A 20,202-nucleotide genomic window follows, 5' to 3' on the forward strand; every position below is an offset into this window, starting at 1 on the left:
CCGCTCGGATCGGACTTTTGGACCTTTTCCTCCGATTTTGTTACCGGACCTGAATTGAAAAATTGATGACCGAGGCAATTGTGTACTGAATTCCCACATTGGTGCATGGAGAGGAGAACTAGAAGTGCTCGCAAAGGCAGAAACAGACGAATGGAGAAGACTTGGGCTGAAGCTGTGGCGGGTGGAAGCATGGCAGAGGACTGGACCTCTGACTTGTCGACCCAGTGGTCAACGGAGCAGCCGATGCAAGTTATCCAGGAGGGCTTCGCCAAGCAGAAACGGGGCTGCTTGGACTCGATTAAAGAGTCAATTGAGCAGCTGGAGCTTAGATTGGATGCCCAAGGTTGAGCGATTCAGAAAGTAGAGAAGGCGCTGGCTGAACAGACGGAACATCAAATTGCGGTGGAGTTGGAAGTGGGAAAGCTGAGAGACCAGCAGAAAAAGCTGGATAAGGTGGAGAGTAGGTCCCGCCGGCAGAACTTGAGAATCGTCGGGCTCCCGGAAGGGTCCGAAGGAGCGGACACTGGGGCATACATAGCGGACATGTTCGAGAAGCTGCTGGGGGATGGAGCATTCTCCCGACCCTTGGAGGTGGACAGGGCTCACAGAGCACTCGCGAGGAAGCCGCGAATGGGAGACCCCTCCCCCGAGGGTCTTGGTGGTGAGATTCCACGGATACTTGGATAAAGGAGCGCATTTTACAGTGGACCAAGCAGACACGGAGCTGTAAATGGGACAACAGTATCCTGCGGATCTATCAGGACCTAAGTGCGGAGGTGGCCAGGAGAAGAGCGGGCTTTAACCAGATCAGGTCGACCCTTTTTAAGAAAAAGGTGACGTTCGGACTGCTGTATCCGGCCTGTCTCTGGGTCACGTACAAGGAGCAACACTTTTATTTCGAATCGCCTGAGGAAGCGCTGGACTTCACAAAAAGGTTAGGACTGGTGGTGGACTGAGAACAACTTTGGTTCAATGTTCATGTTTAAGAAAGTTTCTCGTTTTTCGTTTTGTGGAAGCTATTTGGAACACCTTCTGTATTGATTTGGGGCGAGTTGCAGAGCTGAGTCAGTTAAAGTTTACATTTGCACTGTTGGGGGATGGAGGTATGTTTGTTTAGATGTTGGATCTCTTGATCTTTTCTTTGTTAGCGTTTTTTTCCCCTGTTTTTTTCTGTCTGGCAATTGTATGGGGATTGTTTGTCATTGGAATATTTATGTATGTATGAGCCGAGGGAGGGAACAATAGGTGGGAGACTTTCTGGCGCCAGGGGTGGGGGCCACCAAACTAGCTGGGCGGGCTAGCACACGGAAGCGTAGTGGGGGGTGAGCAGATGTTAGGTTTATCAAAGGGGTTAATGTATATTGTGTTGTTACTGGGGTGGGATGTGGGGGTGGGAAATGTTCTGCTGACGAGGGAGGGACTTTTGCCAAGGGACAGAGAGGAGGTATGGGGCAGAGGCTGCTTGGGGGTAGGCCGTTGGAGGCAATGAGCCCCCCCCAACTAGGCTGATCACCTGGAATGTATGAGGGCTAAATGGGCCGGTCAAGAGGGCACGCCTGTTCGCGCATCTGAGAGGACTGAAGGAGGACATGGTAATGCTGCAGGCGAAGCACCTTCGAGTAGCTGACCAGATTAGATTGAGGAAAGGTTGGGTCGGTAAGGTCTTTCACTCAGGACTAATTTGAAGACCAGAGGGGTCGCGATCCTCATCAACAAACGGGTGGTGTTCGAGGTGGGTAGATGGTTTCGGATGTGGGAGGTCGGTACATTATGGTCAGTGGGAAATTGGAGGGAGTGCAGACGGTACTAGTAAATGTGTGTGTGCCAAATTGGGATGATGTGGGATGCTGGGGAAGATACCGGACCTGGACTCGTATAAGATGGCCATGGGAGGGGACTTCAACACATTTATTGACCCTGGCTTAGATCGGTCAAGCTCAAAAACGGGCAGGGTGCCAGCAATGGCAAAGGAACTAAAAGGGTTCATAGAGCAGATTGAGCGGGGGGTGGACCCATGGAGATTTGGACAGCCGAGGGTGAAGGTGCTCTCCTACTCGCATAAAGTGTACTCCGGAATCGATTTTTATATTCTAAGCAGGGCTTTACTGACGAGGGTGGTGGACACTGGGTACTCGCCGATCACAGTCTCAGACCATGCTCCGCACTGGGTTGACCTACAGGTTAGTAAAGACGTAACCAGCGCCCGCACTGAAGGTTAGACGTGGGACTTTTAGCTGACGAAGAGGTGTGTGGGCAGCTGAGGAAATGTATTCAGAACTACCTGGAAGTCAACGACATGGGGGGAATTTCGGCAGCGGTGGTCTGGGAAGCACTAAAATCGGTGGTTAGAGGGGAGCTGATCTCGAAACGGACCCACAGGGAGAAGGTAGACAGGGCAGAGATGGACCGACAGGTTAAGGAGATACTACAGATCGATAGGAGGTATGCAGAGACCCCAGAGGCAGGGCTTTTAAGGGAACAGCGGAGGCTACAGTGGAGTTTGGCTTGTTAACCACAGGGAAGGCAGTAGAGCAGCTGAGAAAGGCGAGCGGGGCGATCTATAAGCATAGGGAGAAGGCCAGCAGAATGCTTACACAGCAGCTTAGAAAGAGGGAGGCAGCCATGGAGATGGGGAAAGTAAAGGATGGAGACGGGAACCTGGTGGGAGACTCAGCAGGGGTGAATAAGGCGTTTAAGGAGTTTTATCGTAGGCTCTATAGGTCGGAACCCCCAACGGGGCTGGAGGGGATGAGGCATTTCCTAGGGGGGCTGAACTTCCCGAAGGTGGACAGGGAGCTTGTAGAAGGGCTGGGAGCCCCGAACGGGTTGGAAGCGATAGTGGAGGGTTTGAAGGTCATGCAGGCGGGTAAAGCCCCGGGGCCGGATGGGTACCCAGTGGAATTTTATAAAAAGTTCTCTGGGATATTGGGACCGTTGTTAATGAGTACATTCAATGAGGCAAGGGAGAGAAAGGTGCTGCCCCCGACGATGTCACAGGCCACGATTTTGCTGATACTGAAGCGGGCCAAGAACCCGGAGCTATGTGGGTCCGACAGGCCGATATCCCTGTTGAATGTGGCCGCCAAACTGCTAGCCAAAAGTATGTCCTCCAGGATTAAGGATTGTGTTCCGGACGTTACTGGGAGGACCAGACTGGGTTTGTTAAGAGAAGGCAGTTGCTGCCCAATATAAGAAGGCTATTAAATGTGATCATTGTCATGATATTCAAACACACACATCATGATAGACACACCAACAGACAAATCAGAACACACAGCACCACAACCAATGACCGAAAGATATAAAAGCACAGACACGACCCCCGGTGGTCAGTATTAGCTGCAGAGTAGGACCAGGACAGATCTGTTGCCAAACACACTCAGGGAGACAGCACGTACAGAGTATCCAGAACGAACTGTATTATAAGAGTTAAAATAAAATAGAGTTGTACCACATACAACTGTGTTGGCTCATCTGTGCACCAGAGCACCCAACACCACAATCATGATGCCCCCGGAAGGTAGGGAGGTGGAGGTAGTGGTCGCAATGGACGTAGAGAAGGCCTTTGATCGAGTAGAATGGGAATATCTGTGGGAGGTGCTGGGACGGTTCGGATTTGGGCGGGGCTTTATTGACTGGGTCAGGTTGCTGTATCAGGCTCCTGTAGCGAACGTACGGACGAATAGGACAACATCAGACTATTTTAGGCTGCATTGGGGGACGAGACAGGGATGCCCCTTCTTCCCACTGTTGTTCGCGTTAGCCGTAGAGCCGCTGGCATTTGCACTGAGAGCTTCAAGGGGCTGGTCCGGAGGGGGAGGGGTGCGGAGCACAGTCTTGCTTTACGCAGATGACCTGCTCCTGTATGTATCGGACCCAATAGAGGGGATGGAAGAAATCATGAGGATTCTGGGGGGATTTGTGTGGTTTTCGGGGTATAAACTAATTATGGGGAAAAGTGATGTTTGCGATCCAGGCGAAGGGGCAGGAGAGGCGACTGGGGGAGCTGCCGTTTAGAATAGTAGGAGGGAGCTTTAGGTATCTAGGCATCCAAGTGGCGCGCGAATGGGATCGGCTGCACAAATTAAATCTGGCCCGACTAGTAGACCAAATGAAGGGTGATTTTTGGAGATGGGATGCGCTCCCGTTGTCACTCGCTGGGAGGGTGCAGACGGTGAAGATGACGGTCCCCCCAAGATTCCTGTTTGTATTTCAGTATCTCCCAGTCTTTTTTCCGCGGTCTTTTTTTAAACGGGTCAACAAAGTGGTCACTGGCTTTGTCTGGGCGGGCAAGATCCCGCGAGTAAGGAAGGTGATGCTTGAGCGGAGCCGGGGAGAGGGCGGACTGGCGTTGCCAAACTTTAGTAACTACTACTGGGCGGCGAATATAGCCATGATCAGGAAGTGGGTGGTGGGGGAGGGTCGGCATGGGAGCGTATGGAGGCGGCTTCATGCAAGGGCACCAGTTTGGGGGCATTGATAACGGCGCCTCTGCCGTTCCTGCCGGCACAGTACTCCACCAGCCCCGTGGTGTTGGCAGCCCTGAGAGTCTGGGGGCAATGGAGGAGGCATGTGGGCGCAGAGGGAGCATTGGTTTGGTCTCCAATCTGTAATAATCAACGGTTTGCCCCGGGAAGTATGGATGGGGGGTTCCGGAGATGGCAGAGAGCAGGGATTGAGAGGATGGGGGATATGTTTATAGAGGGGAGCTTTCTGAGTTTGAGGGTGCTGGAGGAGAAGTTTGGATTGGTGAGGGAAACTATTTCAGATCCCTGCAGGTGCGGGTATTCCTACGTAGGCAGGTTTCAACCTCCCCGCTCCTACCACCAAGTGGAATTCAGGACAGGGTAGTTTCTGGAGTGTGGGTGGGAGAAGGGAGCGTCTATGACATTTACAAGGAACTTATGGGGTCAGAGGAGACGCAGACTGAGGAGCTGAAGCACAAGTGGGAGGAGAGATATGGTCTATGGGCGGACGAGTTGAGTAGACTCAACGCGTCCACAACATGTGCCAGGCTCAGCCTGATACTATTCAAAGTCATTCATCGGGCTCACATGACAGTGGCCGGGATGAGCAGATTCTTTGGGGTGGAAGACAGGTGTGCAAAGTGTGCGGGAGCGCCAGCGAAACATGTCCACATGTTCTGGACATGTCCGAAGCTCAGGGGATTTTAGCAGGGGTTTGCAGATGTCATGTCCACGGTGTTAAAAACAAGGGTGGCACCGAGTCCAGAGGTGGCGATTTTCAGGGTGTCGGAAGATCCGGGAATCCAGGGGGAGAAAGAGGCAGACGTTCTGGCCTTTGCTTCCCTGGTAGCCCGGAGACAGATATTATTAGCATGAAGGGACACTAAGCCCCCAAAGTCGGAGACCTGGCTATCTGACATGGCTAGCTTTCTCTGTTTGGAGAAAATTAAGTTTGCCATGAGAGGGTCAATGTTAGGGTTAGCCCGGAGGTGGCAACCGTTCGTCGACTTCTTTGCGGAAAATTAATCGGCAGCAGAAGGGAGGGGTGGGTTAGTTTAGCTTAGAGTAGTGCGTTAATAAAGGTGGGACCTGTAAGGGAGGAAGACGGCTTTGCACTGTGTTTATAGATTCATGTACATTGTTTATTTTCATACTGTTGATAAAATGTTTATTAAAAAAAAAAATCTCGAGACATTTTGAGTGTAGTGAATCTCGCCTCTTGTGAGATTCAATGGCTTTGTCCTAACACCAAGTCGGGCGCGACGAGGCTGTTTAATCATGTCATAGATTCGATGGAGGCAATTTTGAGCCCGCAGTAGCCGTGCGCTGGATTGGCGTCGCTGGCAGAAAATCCCGCTCAAATCGGAAAACTTTTTATTGTCTTTGGAGAGAGTGTATCCTGATTTTACCCGCTCTTGCGGGATACGTCACGAGGTTCATGCCCGCACAAGGCATGATTTCCGTTTATTTAAATATTAATGAGTCAAGATTCCTCCCCCACCTTGCTAAATATTCATACCTTGCTGACATGCCGCAGTAAGTATAGCCTCTGGGTAGACTAGCACAGGCTGCCACTGTCACGATAGGCTCTGGAAGAAGCCCAATTTTGCTGGGGATGGTGGAATGTCGGTGAGGTTGTCAGAGGGGGGAAGGGGGCACTGGCGGTCCTGATACCTCTGTGCTGGGGGCAGTTAGTCTGATACAGTCACTCGGCCAAATGGTTGCCTTTTCTGCACGATTGTATGACTCCATAGCCTAGAAACAATGGAAATGACAATGAAATGCGAAGCAGAGCCTGATATGATTTCAGAAAGAACTTGTCTTTCTGAAATTTGGTCAGCTAGGTTATTGAGAAATTGCTATTGTTTAAGTAGTGTCTAAGGAAAGCAGTATTAGATATTCAAAAACAATTGGATTGTGTGACATATAATTATTTTATTTCTTATTTCAGGTTGAGAACTTCACTGTAGCCTTTTCTGATGGCAGAGTTTTATGTTACCTTATCCATCATTATCACCCTGGCCTTCTGGCTGCAGATAACATCTGTTTGCGAACCATGCAGACGGTAGAATGTTCTCAGCATGGTACTTTGGCAATTGATACATCAACCAGTGATTCTGATGGAAGCTCTATTGAAGTCATTCCAACAAACCTCAGTAATGATGGTTAGTGTTCTGAAGATTCTGATGGCATTTGTGCTCAAGTGCTAAATTATCTATTACCTATGTTTTTCTGCAATCTAGTGTTACATTAGAAATATGTGTATTTTATTTCCACTGATGTGTATCTTTAACTGGTCATATACAAGTTAGCTAGGAAGGACCTAAAGAGAGAGCTAAGAAGAGCCAGGAGGGGACATGAGAAGTCTTTGGCAGGTAGGATCAAGGATAACCCTAAAGCTTTCTATAGATATGTCCGGAATAAACGGATGACTAGGGTAAGAGTAGGACCAGTCAAGGACACTAGTGGGAAGTTGTGCTTGGAGTCCGAGGAGATAGGAGAGGTGCTAAATGAATATTTTCCGTCAGTATTCACACAGGAAAAAGACAATGTTGTCGAGGAGAATACTGAGATTCAGGCTACTAGACTAGAAGGGCTTGAGGTTCATAAGGAGCAGGTGTTAGCAATTCTGGAAAGTGTGAAAATAGATAAATCCACTGGGCCGGATGGGATTTATCCTAGGATTCTCTGGGAAGCTAGGGAGGAGATTGCTGAGCCTTTGGCTTTGATCTTTAAGTCATCTTTATCTACAGGAATAGTGCGAGAAGACTGGAGGATAGCAAATGTTGTCCCCTTGTTCAAGAAGGGGAGTAGAGACAACCCCGGTAACTATAGACCAGTGAGCCTTACTTCTATTGTGGGCAAAATCTTGGAAAGGTTTATAAGAGATAGGAATAATTTGATTAGAGGTAGCCAACACGGTTTTGTGAAGGGTAGGTCGTGCCTCACAAACCTTATTGAATTCTTTGAGAAGGTGACCAAACAGGTGGAAGAGGGTAAAGCAGTTGATGTGGTGTATATGGATTTCAGTAAAGCGTTTGGTAAGGTTCCCCACGGTAGGCTACTGCAGAAAATATGGAGGCATGGGATTCAGGGTGATTTAGCAGTTTGGATCAGAAATTGGCTAGCTGGAAGAAGACAAAGGGTGGTGGTTGATGGGAAATGTTCAGACTGGAGTCCAGTTACTAGTGGTGTACCACAAGGATCTGTTTTGGGGCCACTGCTGTTTGTAATTTTTATAAATGACCTGGAGGAGGGCGTAGAAGGATGACACTAAAGTCGGTGGAGTTGTGGACAGTGCGGACGGATGTTACAAGTTACAGAGGGACATAGATAGATAAGCTGCAGCGCTGGGCTGAGAGGTGGCAAATGGAGTTTAATGCAGAAAAGTGTGAGGTGATTCATTTTGGAAGGAAGTACTAGAGTACTAGACTAATGGTAAGATTCTTGGCAGTGTGGATGAGCAGAGAGATCTTGGTGTCCATGTACATAGATCCCTGAAAGTTGCCACCCAGGTTGAGAGGGTTATTAAGAAGGCGTACGGTGTGTTAGCTTTTATTGGTAGAGGGATTGAGTTTCGGAGCCATGAGGTCATGTTGCAGCTGTACAAAATTCTGGTGCAGCCGCATTTGGAGTATTGCGTGCAATTCTGGTCGCCGCATTATAGGAAAGATGTGGAAGCATTGGAAAGGGTGCAGAAGAGATTTACCAGAATGTTGTCTGGTATGGAGGGACGATCTTATGAGGAAAGGCTGAGGGACTTGAGGCTATTTTCGTTAGAGAAAAGAAGATTAAGAGGTGACTTAATTGAGGCATACAAGATGATCAGAGGATTGGATAGGGTGGACAGTGAGAACCTTCTTCCTCGGATGGTGATGTCTAGCACGAGGGGACATAGCTTTAAATTGAGGGGAGATGGATATAAGACAGATGTCAGAGGTAGGTTCTTTACTCCGAGAGTAGTAAGGGCGTGGAATGCCCTGCCTGCAACAGTAGTGGACTCGCCAACACTAAGGGCATTCAAATGGTCATTGGATAGACATATGGACGATAAGGGAATAATGTAGATGGGCTTTAGAGTGGTTTCACAGGTCGGTGCAACATCGAGGGCCGAAGGGCCTGTACTGCGCTGTTATGTTCCATGTTTGTTCTTTTACGTGGTGCAAAATATTTTTTAAATTGTCTATGGTAGTCTTTCGTTATTATCATGTTGCAGTGCACCCATAAGTGCAGGGACATGTAACGCAAACTTTTGTATTTGAATGTGTCAGTCAGTTGAGGCACTGCTGAAATGCAGTTGTACATGGCTTTCGCCTGTCAGTCAGCACTGACCTTACCACAATCATAGAATCCTACAGTGCGGAAGGAGGCCATTCGGTCCATCTAGTCTGCACTGACCCTCCCAAAGAGCCCCCCACCTAGGCATACGGCACCACCCTAACCCCTTAACCCCCACCTAAACATTTGGACACTAAGGAACAATTTAGCACGGCCAGTCCACCTAACCTGCGGATCTTTGGACAGTGAAAGGAAACCGGACCACCCGGAGGAAACCCAAATAGAAACTGGAAGAACGTGCAAACACCACATAGACCATTGCCCTCGGCTCAAATTGAACCCGTGTTCCTGGCCCCGTGAGGCAGCAGTGCTGACCACTCAGCACCGTACCGCCCATATTTTTTTTTAAAAAATAAAAAAAATGGCTCCCCATTCCATTTCCAATGTTTCCATTATCTGCCCCATGGGAAAATCGAGATTATTTACAACCTGTATTCATGATTTTGATACTTTACTCTCTGGACGCAATTTTCCATAAACTGTTAGACGTGTGCTAGCGAGTGGGAATTGCCGCGGGTTTACCGGTGCTCTGCCCAGCGAGGCTGGCAACGCTATTCGATGTTAATTGGTCCACTTAATGAGGCATCATTGGCTTCTCACCTCCAATGACAGCTCACCGGCTGATTCACTGGCACCTTGCTCGCCAACACCCCCCGGGTAAGAATGTTGAGCAGCACTTAAACTGCATTTGCTCAGCCAACCCCAGCCAGCTCACAACAATGGCGCCGAGGAGACCAGCCCCAAGATTCGGGGATGCTGACCTGGAGAGACTCCTGGACGTGGTGGAGGCATAGATTGAGGAGCACCAACGCCCAGCTCTCTGCAGGTTTTCACCACCACCCTGTCCTTGACAGTGCCAACAAATCCCAACACCCTGGAGTGATGTGACACATACCCTGGGAGGGTGGGAAATGGGAGTGATGGTGGGTAAGATGCGACGAATCGGGCTAGTATGAAAGCCTTCCTAGCCCTCCGTGCATGCTGGATGCTCACCGTTGCCACTTGTCCTGCAGCCTCCAACTGGGCCTCCGGTTGATCCCCGGCCTCGTCCTCCAGCTCCTCATCGTGCTCTTCCCCCTCCTCCTCCTCCAAGGTGGCCACATGTTCCTTGTCATCAACCTCCAGCTTGTTGCCCCACTGCTGTGCGAGTTTGTGGATGAAACAGCAGAACTCAATAAAGCGGGCGACCCTCTGGGAGGGGTACTGGATTGCACCTCTGGAGCGGCCAAGGCATCAGAATCGCTTCTTGGGGAGTTCGATGCACTGCTCAATCACAGACCGAGTGGCGACATGGGCCTCGTTGTACCGGGTCTCTGCTTCAGTCTCTGGCCTCCATGAACCAGGGCCTCAGCTGATATCCATAATCCCCCAAGAGCCAGCTGCCTATCCTGGGGTGCTCCTCGAAGAGGGTAGGGATAATCAACTGCCCCAGAATGTAGCTGTCATGAATGCTCCCCGGGAAACGGGCACACACGAGCATTAACTTCATTTGGTGGTCGCAGACGAATTGAATGTTGAGGAAGTGGAACCTCGTTCGGTTGATGGAGGGCACGGGCAGATGGCCCGGAGAGCATAGGGTAACATGCGTGACATCCATGACCCCCCCTGGACCTGGGGCATCCTGGCGATGGTGGCGAAGCCTTCTGCCCGGGCATCTTGCTGTGCTTAGTCCATGTCAAACATGATTTAGTCTTCCTCGCGGGCATATTGGGCATTTGTGACCTGCTGGATGCACCTGTGGGCTGTGGCCTGCGAGATGCCTCACAGGTCCCCGCTCATGCCCTTGAATCAGCCCAAGGTGTAAAAGTTCAGGGCTGCAGTGACCGGGAGCAGGTGTCCTCCTCCACGTGGTGCCCAAGTCCTTAAGGATATGGCACAGGTGCCGCACCGTCTCCTTGTTCAGGTGGAGCCTCCTGTGGCATGCGCTGTCTGTCATTTGTTCAATGGAAAGCGGCATCTGTATTCTGTGGGCCATTGCGGACTCCCCCTCTGGGTCCCTCCCTAGCTTGATGGACGGCTGGGTCCTCTGGTTGTGGGGCAGGGTATGGCACATGGGCTGCCGCCTCGAGCATCTGCAGATGCTGCTGCCTTCCCTGGCGTCTGCCCGCATCACGTAGCACCAGCACCACTAGGGCAACCTCTGCGTCCAAAATCCCTGCCAAAGTGTTCAGTGTTTCAGAAGTGGGAGAGGGTGTTAGGCTGATAAACAGCGGTGGCTCCCATCCTCGGACCCTCCAATCCCCCACTGATCCCTCACCCCTACCCTGAACGGCTGCCCACACAAACCCGGCCGCAGTGGGCCCTCTTCACTGGGCCCCAGACCCTTTACCCCAGGCACCCGCTCACGACTGGACCGGGCGCTGGTCCCCTCCTGCTGTGGACATGTCTCCCGGAGCTGTGTCCCATCCTCTGGGTTTTTGGATGTTGGCTGCTGCATCCATGATGTTGCCTCCCGCAGTTTCTGGCACAATGTCCAGGCATCAAGGTGTAATTGGCATGCTAGGCAATGACTCACATTCTACATGGTCCGCCCACCCACAGGGATTCACTTGGGTTATGTGAGGTGCTCACCCTACCACAGTTGCCAATTCCCGAGGATACTTATATTGGATACAATACAAGGTTCAATAAATTGGGCCTCAAGTTAATACTATGATGAGAGACTGATTGACTTGGGTGTATAATCTCTGCCGTTTGCAAGGATGAGGGGTGATCTCATTGAAACCTACAATATTCTGAACTGTTTGATAGTCGACACAGAGATCATTTCTCCTGTTTGGGGATTTGAAAATAAGGGACATAGGGCGGGATTCTCCGATCCTGGGGCTAAGTGTTGACGCCGTCGTAAACGCTGGAGCGTTTTACAACGGTGTCATCTGGCTCCTTGGATCAGTGATCCTGCACCACACAGGGGGCCAGCACGGCACTGGTGAGCCTCGCACAGCTCCAGCTGCCGATACGGGCGTCAGCACGGCCAGGCGAGTTAGGGCATGCGCGTGCGTTGCCTTCTCCGCGCCGGCCCCCGGGCAACATGGCGGAGCCGTACAGGGGCCCAGCACGGAGGAACATAGGCTATCCTACGCCGATCGGTGGGCCCCGATCGCGGGCCACCGTGGAGGCCCCCTCCGGAGCCGGATCCCTCCCCACAAACCACACCAGGACAGTATGAACGCCGAGGTACCGGCGGGTAGGACCACACGCGAACTGCGCTGGCGGGACTCGGTCGGCATTCGATGCTCATGCTGCAGGCGGCCGTCCTGGTGTGCTGGGGGGGGCGCCGGTGCCGCTCCGACATGGATGAATCGGCGGACCAGCGCCCACCCCCACCCCCCACCCACCCCCGGCGGTTCTCCGGCGAGGGGTCGGAGAATCGCGCCCACAGTCTCAGGATAAGGGTCTAAACATTTAGGGCAGAGATGAGGAGAAATCACTTGACTTTAAAGGGTTGTAAATCTTTGAAATTTGCTATCCCAGAGCGTTGTGGAGATCGATCGTTGGTCTCTGAGGGAATTACGGTATATGAGGATTAGGTGAGAGAATGGAGTTGAAGCCCATGATTATATTGAATGGTGGAACAGGCTCAATGAACTGTATGGTCTACTACTATTTCTCGCGTCCTTCCTACCCTTTTTGTTTTAGGTGGTTGAGGTCATGGGTTTGGGAAGTCCAGAGCAGTACATCTTATTAATGGCATATGCTGCTGTGATGGAGGGAGTAAACGTTTCAGATGGTCGATGGGATGCCAAATAAGTTGGTCGTTTAGACATGAATAGCTTTTTGAGTGGTGACAAAAGTGCAAGCAAGTGCAGAGTATTCCATTATATTCCTCATATGTACCTGTAGGTCTTGGTGAGGCTTGGGATTTCAGAGGTGTGTCACATACCACAGAATACCAAATCTCTTATTTCTCAGAGCAACAGTCTGTGTTTGATCCTGTTTAGTTTCTGACCAAAGGAAACCCCAGCATGTTAACAGTGAATTTGGTGATGGGATTCTGATGAATGTCCTGGGGAGCTGGTTGGATTCTCATGTTGGAGCAGGACAGTGCTTGGTACTTGTGTGACACTAACCCCTAAAAGTTTCCCGACTGACACTCTATTCACTTGACCCACTTAAAGTCGGTAAATCACCTGGATTGGCCGAGATTCATCCAACTATACTCTAGGAAGAAAGGATGGAAATTCAGGTGCGCGGCCTAATTCGATAACGGCAGGAATATGAAATGTGTTACGAGGAAAGACTTTAGATACTTTACCAATTTCCACTGTGGGGGGGGGAGAAGTCGAAGAGGAGAGTTGAAAGAGTTTTCATGATGTGAATTTTCTATTTCATGAATTAAGTTAAAATGGAGATAGTTAGAGAACCGTTATGCAGCGTTGGAGGATGAATTGGTTTGCTGCAGAGACTATTGTATGCTTTGAAGACAAGTCAAAAAATATTTGATGAGGAAAATATGGGTGATCAGGCAATGGGACTAGTTTTTGATAGCTGTCTACTAGAACAAACAGACCATATTCTATTGTGTAAACATTTATGATTCTATCTTTGTGTGGTATTAAAGTGAAATGCTGACTTTTGTTAGAAGTAAATGGTGAGCCACTAGTTTCAATATTGCTGTTCAAATGTTAAGTAATATATTATTTTTACCTTTAAGCTTCTTCGTCAGCTAGACTCTGTGAAGAGCTTCTGGAGAATGAAAAGAAAAATTTTAATTTGGTGACTACTGCAGTTGCAGCTCTTGGAGGTATCCCAGCTATGATTCGCCATATAGATATGTCGAATACCATCCCGGAAGAGAAGGTAAATTTAACTCTTGCCTTCAGGTGAATAGCACACTGTAATCTCTTAATTATGTACTGAACGATATCTGAAGATTTATCCGACTACTCTTTTAATAAGTTGTCACTGTTTCAGTTTTGATCTTGCCTTTTTTTTTATCAGGTCACTGCTGATTTACTCGTCAGCTGGCCTTTGATTAGAAGATAATGTCTATTAAAGGTTGCAAGTTTCCGCCATGAATCTTCCATGTGACTGAACAAGCTAGTTTCAACCATCAAATATTTGCGCACATGGGACAGGATGCCCCGCAGTGCAGTTTGAGTGCAGCATTAGAACATAGAACATAGAACAATACAGCGCAGTACAGGCCCTTCGGCCCACGATGTTGCACCGAAACAAAAGCCATCTAACCTACACTATGCCATTATCATCCATATGTTTATCCAATAAACTTTTAAATGCCCTCAGCATTGTCTTCCTTTTCTTTCCTTCTCTGCCGCCATTCTGCCTCATTAGTTGTTTGGACTCGTGCAAGTATCATGCATGTTGATGGGCAAGTTGTCTTTTAGAACATTTGATAGCAAGCTTCTTCCAGCTCTTAATGTCAATGCTGCTGTGCTTTGAGGAAAGCATCAGAATGCCTTTGAGAGCAGAGAAAACAGGAACTGTTGTGGGAGATGCTTTCAACCATCTAAACACCGTGTCTGGTCCAAATTGTTGATTTTTCAGGGTTTTGCCTCCATGCTTGTGGAGCTGGCTTGAAGAAGGACACTAACATTTGTGTGAAGGTCTCCAATTAAATCCGAAGGATGTGATGTAACATCACTGATGGAATTTCTCCAGCATTCTTATTAGGGGGAGGCAGTGGAATTGTTGCTGGATTAGTAATCCAGAGACCCAGGATAATGCTCTGGGTACCCAGATTCAAATCCCGCCGTGAAAGTTGAATTCAATACAAATCTGGAATTAAAAATCTATTGACCATGAAACCATTGTTGATTGTTGGAAAAATCCATCTGGTTCACTAATGTCCTTTAGGGAAGGAAATCTGCCATCGTTACCTGGTCTGGCCTACATGTGACTCCAGATCCACAGCAATGTGGTTAACTCTAAAATGGCCTCGGGGCAATAAATGTTGGTCCAGCCAGCAACACCCATATCCTGTGAACGAATAAAATGTATTGCTGATACACAGTCAAGTCTCATTGCAGTGTAGGATTGTGGTGACAACAACTGCTTTGTACACTAGGACGTTTGTTGACTTGTGGAGATCTTTTGTTGTCAGGCATTCACTGACGTGGTTTGTAGAAGATTGAACTGATGCAGGTGAACTGGAATTGGATCGTCTAGTCAGTAAGGCCTTTTAAGTGAGGCACCTGTCAAAAGATGGACAATGCTCAACATATTTTAGAATGTATTCTTTTTTTGAAAAAAGGAAAGTGGAATATTGGCTGTCCAGGTTTATGGGGAGTTTTGTTTTGTCAGTATTCAAGGCCAGGCCAAGTCTCTTGGGAGCAGAATTAACGCATAAAAGGGAGCCCTGATCTGCATCAAGCCTTTCCTGCAATCACTGAGTGTGTCCTCGGCAGAGAGAATTCCCAAGGCCAAATAATGTGTCAAAGTGCCTTTGAATAGTGAGATGTTTATCGGCACTAAAGCTGCTGAGAACCACCCTGCCACTCACACCCGAAGCTGGACATAGAAACCTTTTGGTGAATCACACCCTATGTATGTCTATGATCAGTTTATGATGTGGAGATGCCGGCGTTGGACTGGGGTGAGCACAGTACAAAGTCTTACAACACCAGGTTAAAGTCCAACAGGTTTGTTTCGATGTCACTAGCTTTTGGAGCGTTGCTCCTTCCTCAGGTGAATGAAGAGGTCTGTTCCAGAAACACATATATAGACAAATTCAAAGATGCCAAACAATGCTTGGAATGCGAGCATTAGCAGGTGATTAAATCTTTACAGACCCAGAGATGGGGTAACCCCAGGTTAAAGAGGTGTGAATTGTACCAAGCCAGGACAGTTGGTAGGAAAGTTGCTCGGCGATTCTGCGTTGTCGCGGGTCCTGAAGGCCGCAGAAACTTATAGCCAAGTTCCGCACACATGAGTGCGGCCTCAACCGGGACCTGGGATTCATGTCGCATTACATTCATCCCCCACCATCTGGCCTGCGAAATCCTACCAACTGTCCTGGCTTGGTACAATTCACACCTCTTTAACCTGGGGTTACCCCATCTCTGGATCTGTAAAGATTTAATCACCTGCTAATGCTCGCATTCCAAGCATTGTTTGGCATCTTTGAATTTGTCTATATATGTGTTTCTGGAACAGACCTCTTCATTCACCTGAGGAAGGAGCAGCGCTCCGAAAGCTAGTGGCATCGAAACAAACCTGTTGGACTTTAACCTGGTGTTGTAAGACTTCGTACTATGATCAGTTTAGTTTTGGTACGGAGGTGACACAGGTTTAAGAGTTTTCTATTTAGGTATTTTTACACTCCACTTGTATGGATGAAAGTAACTCCAACAGCAGTCAACAAACTTGATACCATCCAGGAAAAAGCACTTGATTGGCACCCTATCCACCACCTTTAACATTTAGTTTCTCTACTGTGTGGTATCATCCTCAAGATGCGCTGCAGGAACTCATCAAGGCTCCTTTCAAACCCACCGCCTCTACCAGCTAGAAGGGCAGTAGATGCATTGGAACATCACCACCTTCAGGTTCTTTAAGTAACACCCCATCCTGACTTGGAACTATATCTCTGTTCCTTCACTGTTGCTGGATCAAAATCCTGGAAAGGCCGAACAGCACTGTGGATGTGCATGCACCACATGTACTGCAGTGGTTTACGGAGGCAGTTTAGCACCACCTTCTCGAGGGCAATTAGCAATAGACAATAAAGGCTGGCCTAGCCAATGACATCCACATCCCATGAATGAACAAAATAAATTAGTTAAAAAAATACTCACACCAGAGGACAATTCATCTTTGAGTTAACCAGCCACTGTCGGGTAGATTGTAAATAATATAGGGGTTATCACACATCCTTACTTGACACTGGTCTGGATTTTCAAGGCGTCTTCCAGTTCTCCTACTCAATGCAGTTGCAGTCGTATCATGAAGCAGTTGCAGGATTGTGATTGAAGTTTCTTGGACATCCAAATCTTTGGAGCACAATCTCCAGAACAATGGATTCAAAAGCTTTGGTTATGTCAGTGAAGGCAGTGAAAAGTTCCTGGTTGAAAGCAAATTACTGACAGTATCTATGGAGGAAGAACGGATCTAATGTTTCGAGTCTGGATGACTCGGTCAAGGAGTTCCTGGTGTTCTCAACATTTCTTTTGGAGTTGTCTGGCAACCAAGATCATGTCTGAGATTCCTCGAGAAGGTCTGAAGTTACGCGGTGCCTCTGGGAGGAGGCAATTCAGGAGAATGCATATCAAGATTTTCTCTGCTATGGACTAGAGTGAACTACCTCCATAGTTTCCACCACATGGTTTATCGTGAAAATAGTTGCAATTGTTAAATTTCTTTCCTGCAACCTGTGGGGATGGGGTCCTTTCAAATCTGTAGGATTAGTGTACGGAGTCTTGATTTTGAGCAAATGCTCAACCAGCTTTGAAGACCTCAGCTGGAATACCATCTGGGCCTCTGGCTTTGTTTCTATTCTTCCTCCCATTTTATTGCTGTTGCAGCTCTTTCAACAATTGTGGGTCATCCATGGATTCTGCCTTGATGTGCTGGGGAAAAGCCAGGAGAATAATACCATAATGGTATAGTCACTGTTAATGGGCAGTGTACTCATTGTTGTTTTAACTAAATATTCCACCACCCCCAAGGTGAGCATATGTCTAATTGTCGCCTTGTCCAATTTGTTTCTCCACTGCATATTTAACTCTTTGCAGGTTGTTATTACCTACGTTTCGTTTCTTTGCGCTCGTCTTTTGGACCTTCGAAAAGAAGCAAGATCTGCCAGGGTTATACAGGCTGCTTGGAGGAAGTACAAGTTAAACTGTGAGCTTCAACTTTTACAGGTAGTGTTATCTTCCAGTTTAATCATTGCTGCCTACGTTGTCCATTCCTTAAAGGGTTTTGCAAAAACTAACCGACATGTATTGAGTGAAAGCTTTGCAATGCAATTCATGCACTTTATTACCCATGGGAAAGAGAAGGCGAAATGGTTAAATAAATAGTATGACTGGTTGGACCGTTAGTGTTACCATCACATTACTTTAAGCACCAGAGTACACGAGCACACAACATTGTGACAGTGCAGGGTCAGTCTTTCATTAAGTCAGCATACTCCCAATTACTAGGAGTGCTGCTATATAGTAATTCGCTCACGCTTTTACACTGTTTTTCCTTTTTATTACATTTCATGCATGATGGTGATAGATGACCCAGTTAATTGTAGCAAAATAAAAATGCATAGTATAATTCATTGTTATAAACATAGATCTAAATCTGCAACATTGATTCACTGACACCGAAGTATTATCAAATAATGCAAATGGCGCCATTGCATCATCCTGTTACTGTGGGAATGTGATGCCAGCTTCTCCTTTCATGTTACGTATTTTACAATCCCATATTCGACAGAAAGCTATTGTAATTCAGTATTGGGTCTTAATGGGATTTGAGGTATAATATGGCATGTAGGGTACCAATTATTGAACTGGCAATCTTAGTGCTTGTATTCCTTTTCTTCCCTTGTGTCAATATTAAATTTGTATATATAAATAAATGCATTCTTGCAAGAAGATTGTCAGTGCAACACAGAATGTCTTGCCACCATGAGAAGTGCTACCTGAAATAAAAATAAATTCTTCGAAATTTAACAACTGAATTGAAGGTGGAGCAGTGGTTAGCACTGCCTCCTCACGGTGCCGAGAACCCGCGTTAGTTCCCAGCCTGGGTCACTGTCCGTGTGGAGTTTGCACATTCTCCCCCGTTTACGCAGGCCCCGCCCCCACAAACCAAAGATGTGCAGGGTAGGTGGATTGGCCATGCTAAAATGCCCCTTAATTGGAAAAAAATTAATTGGGTACCTTGAATTTATTTTTAAAAAATTAACCACTGAATTGTGATTTAGGTAAAAGATCATGCTGCCAGTGTCATTCAAGCAGCTGCGCGTAGATTCCTCCATCAACAGCACTTCAAGAAGAAAATAAATGCTGCTATTATTATACAAACTCTTTGGCGTGGTCATGTGGCAAGGATGAAAGCGAAAGCACTGATGGTGATTAAGATGCAAGAAGTGCAGAGTGAAGCAGCAACACTTATTCAGGTATTGTATTACAAGAACAATTTAAGGCTGAAATGCCGCATCATGTACTGCATCAATTTTGGATTAAGCCCTTCCTATGCCTGCTTTCTCCTTCTTGATAATAGTAAGCTCTGCATTTAGTTTTGAGTTTGATCAGACGTATTAATCACTTGAGCTATATAAATTTCTGCAAGATGTTCCTTTACTGATTGTTATCCCGAACAAATTAATCAAGTCATGCAAAACTTTCAACAGAATAATAATTCCCGATATTTGTGAAACAGCAGTGTGCAAAATAAAATGCTTTGCATACAACCTTTCTGTTCCCAGGAACTGACTGGCACTCGTTTTGAAAGTCTGTAAGTTTGGTTAATGTTGGTTAATAGAAACATTAAATTTTATTCATTGATGTATGGGTGCTCTTATGAGGTTAAGATTCAATTACAAAGACTAATACTACACTTAAACACTGTCCCCTCAACCACACACAGATGGACTTCCTTTGTGGAACACTTAACTGGTTTTCAAACAGCAATGAATACTACTTTTACAACCATTAAATTTAATATTTTGGTTCAACATATGCATTTTCTTGCGGTAAATTAAATTTTATTCAACAACCACATACTTCGAACCATAGAATTCCTACAGTACTGAAGTAGGCCATTCGGCCCATTGAGTCTGCACCAACCCTCTGAAAGAGCATCTCACCTAGGCCCACTCTCCTGCCTTATCCCCGTAACCCCACAAGCCCACCTAACCTGCATATCGCTGGACACTAGGGCAATTTTTCACCATGGCCAATACACCTAACCTGCACATCTTTGTGACTGTGGGAAGAACTGGAGCACCCGGAGGAAACCCGCGCAGACAGACAGAAAGTGCAAACTCCACACAGACAGTCGCCTAAGGCTGGAATTGAACCCGGGTCCATGGAGCTGTGAGGTGGTAATACTAACCACCAATCCACTTCTGTCATTCCACCAGAATTGAATTCTGCTCCTTCAACACAAAAGCCTTTGGTGAAGAAGTGATCGCCCTTCTTTCTGTAGCAACCATCCCGTACATTGATATACTACAATTCTATTGTTTTTAGCAATCTGTCCTGCACCATTGTTGCGCTTCGCTGGACTAATAAACGCTCAATTCTCACCCCACGTGCCCCAGAGTCACAACGCAAGTGAATTAACCAATAATACCTGAAGTCTTTGGCCCTTGGCTGCCCAATAATTACAGTCACCAGGTTTGTATGTTTAAACACAATTGCTGTTTATTTGTAACGAGAACGATAATATATGCAGTAAATACAATTAGTTAACTATCATTTTAGGGTGGCACAGTGGT

The 20,202-nt window shown here is 47.5% G+C and overlaps 1 protein-coding gene across 3 annotated transcripts in view; it reads left to right on the plus strand.

Annotated features, from left to right (window-relative positions):
- The window catches only part of aspm (assembly factor for spindle microtubules), a 123,632-nt gene that overhangs the window by 62,081 nt on the left and 41,349 nt on the right, over positions 1-20,202 (plus strand). For all 3 annotated transcript variants that reach the window (XR_011948228.1, XM_072511478.1, XM_072511477.1), the window contains exons 14-17: positions 6,418-6,631; positions 13,459-13,604; positions 17,498-17,626; positions 18,685-18,879. Coding sequence is in view for 2 of the 3 variants with exons in the window: in XM_072511478.1 (XP_072367579.1) it covers positions 6,418-6,631; positions 13,459-13,604; positions 17,498-17,626; positions 18,685-18,879 (684 nt within the window). In the remaining variant the exon portion in view is untranslated. The remainder of the gene's footprint in view (positions 1-6,417; positions 6,632-13,458; positions 13,605-17,497; positions 17,627-18,684; positions 18,880-20,202) is intronic.

Source organism: Scyliorhinus torazame, chromosome 7 (assembly GCF_047496885.1).
Source record: "Scyliorhinus torazame isolate Kashiwa2021f chromosome 7, sScyTor2.1, whole genome shotgun sequence".
Taxonomy (NCBI): domain Eukaryota; kingdom Metazoa; phylum Chordata; class Chondrichthyes; order Carcharhiniformes; family Scyliorhinidae; genus Scyliorhinus; species Scyliorhinus torazame.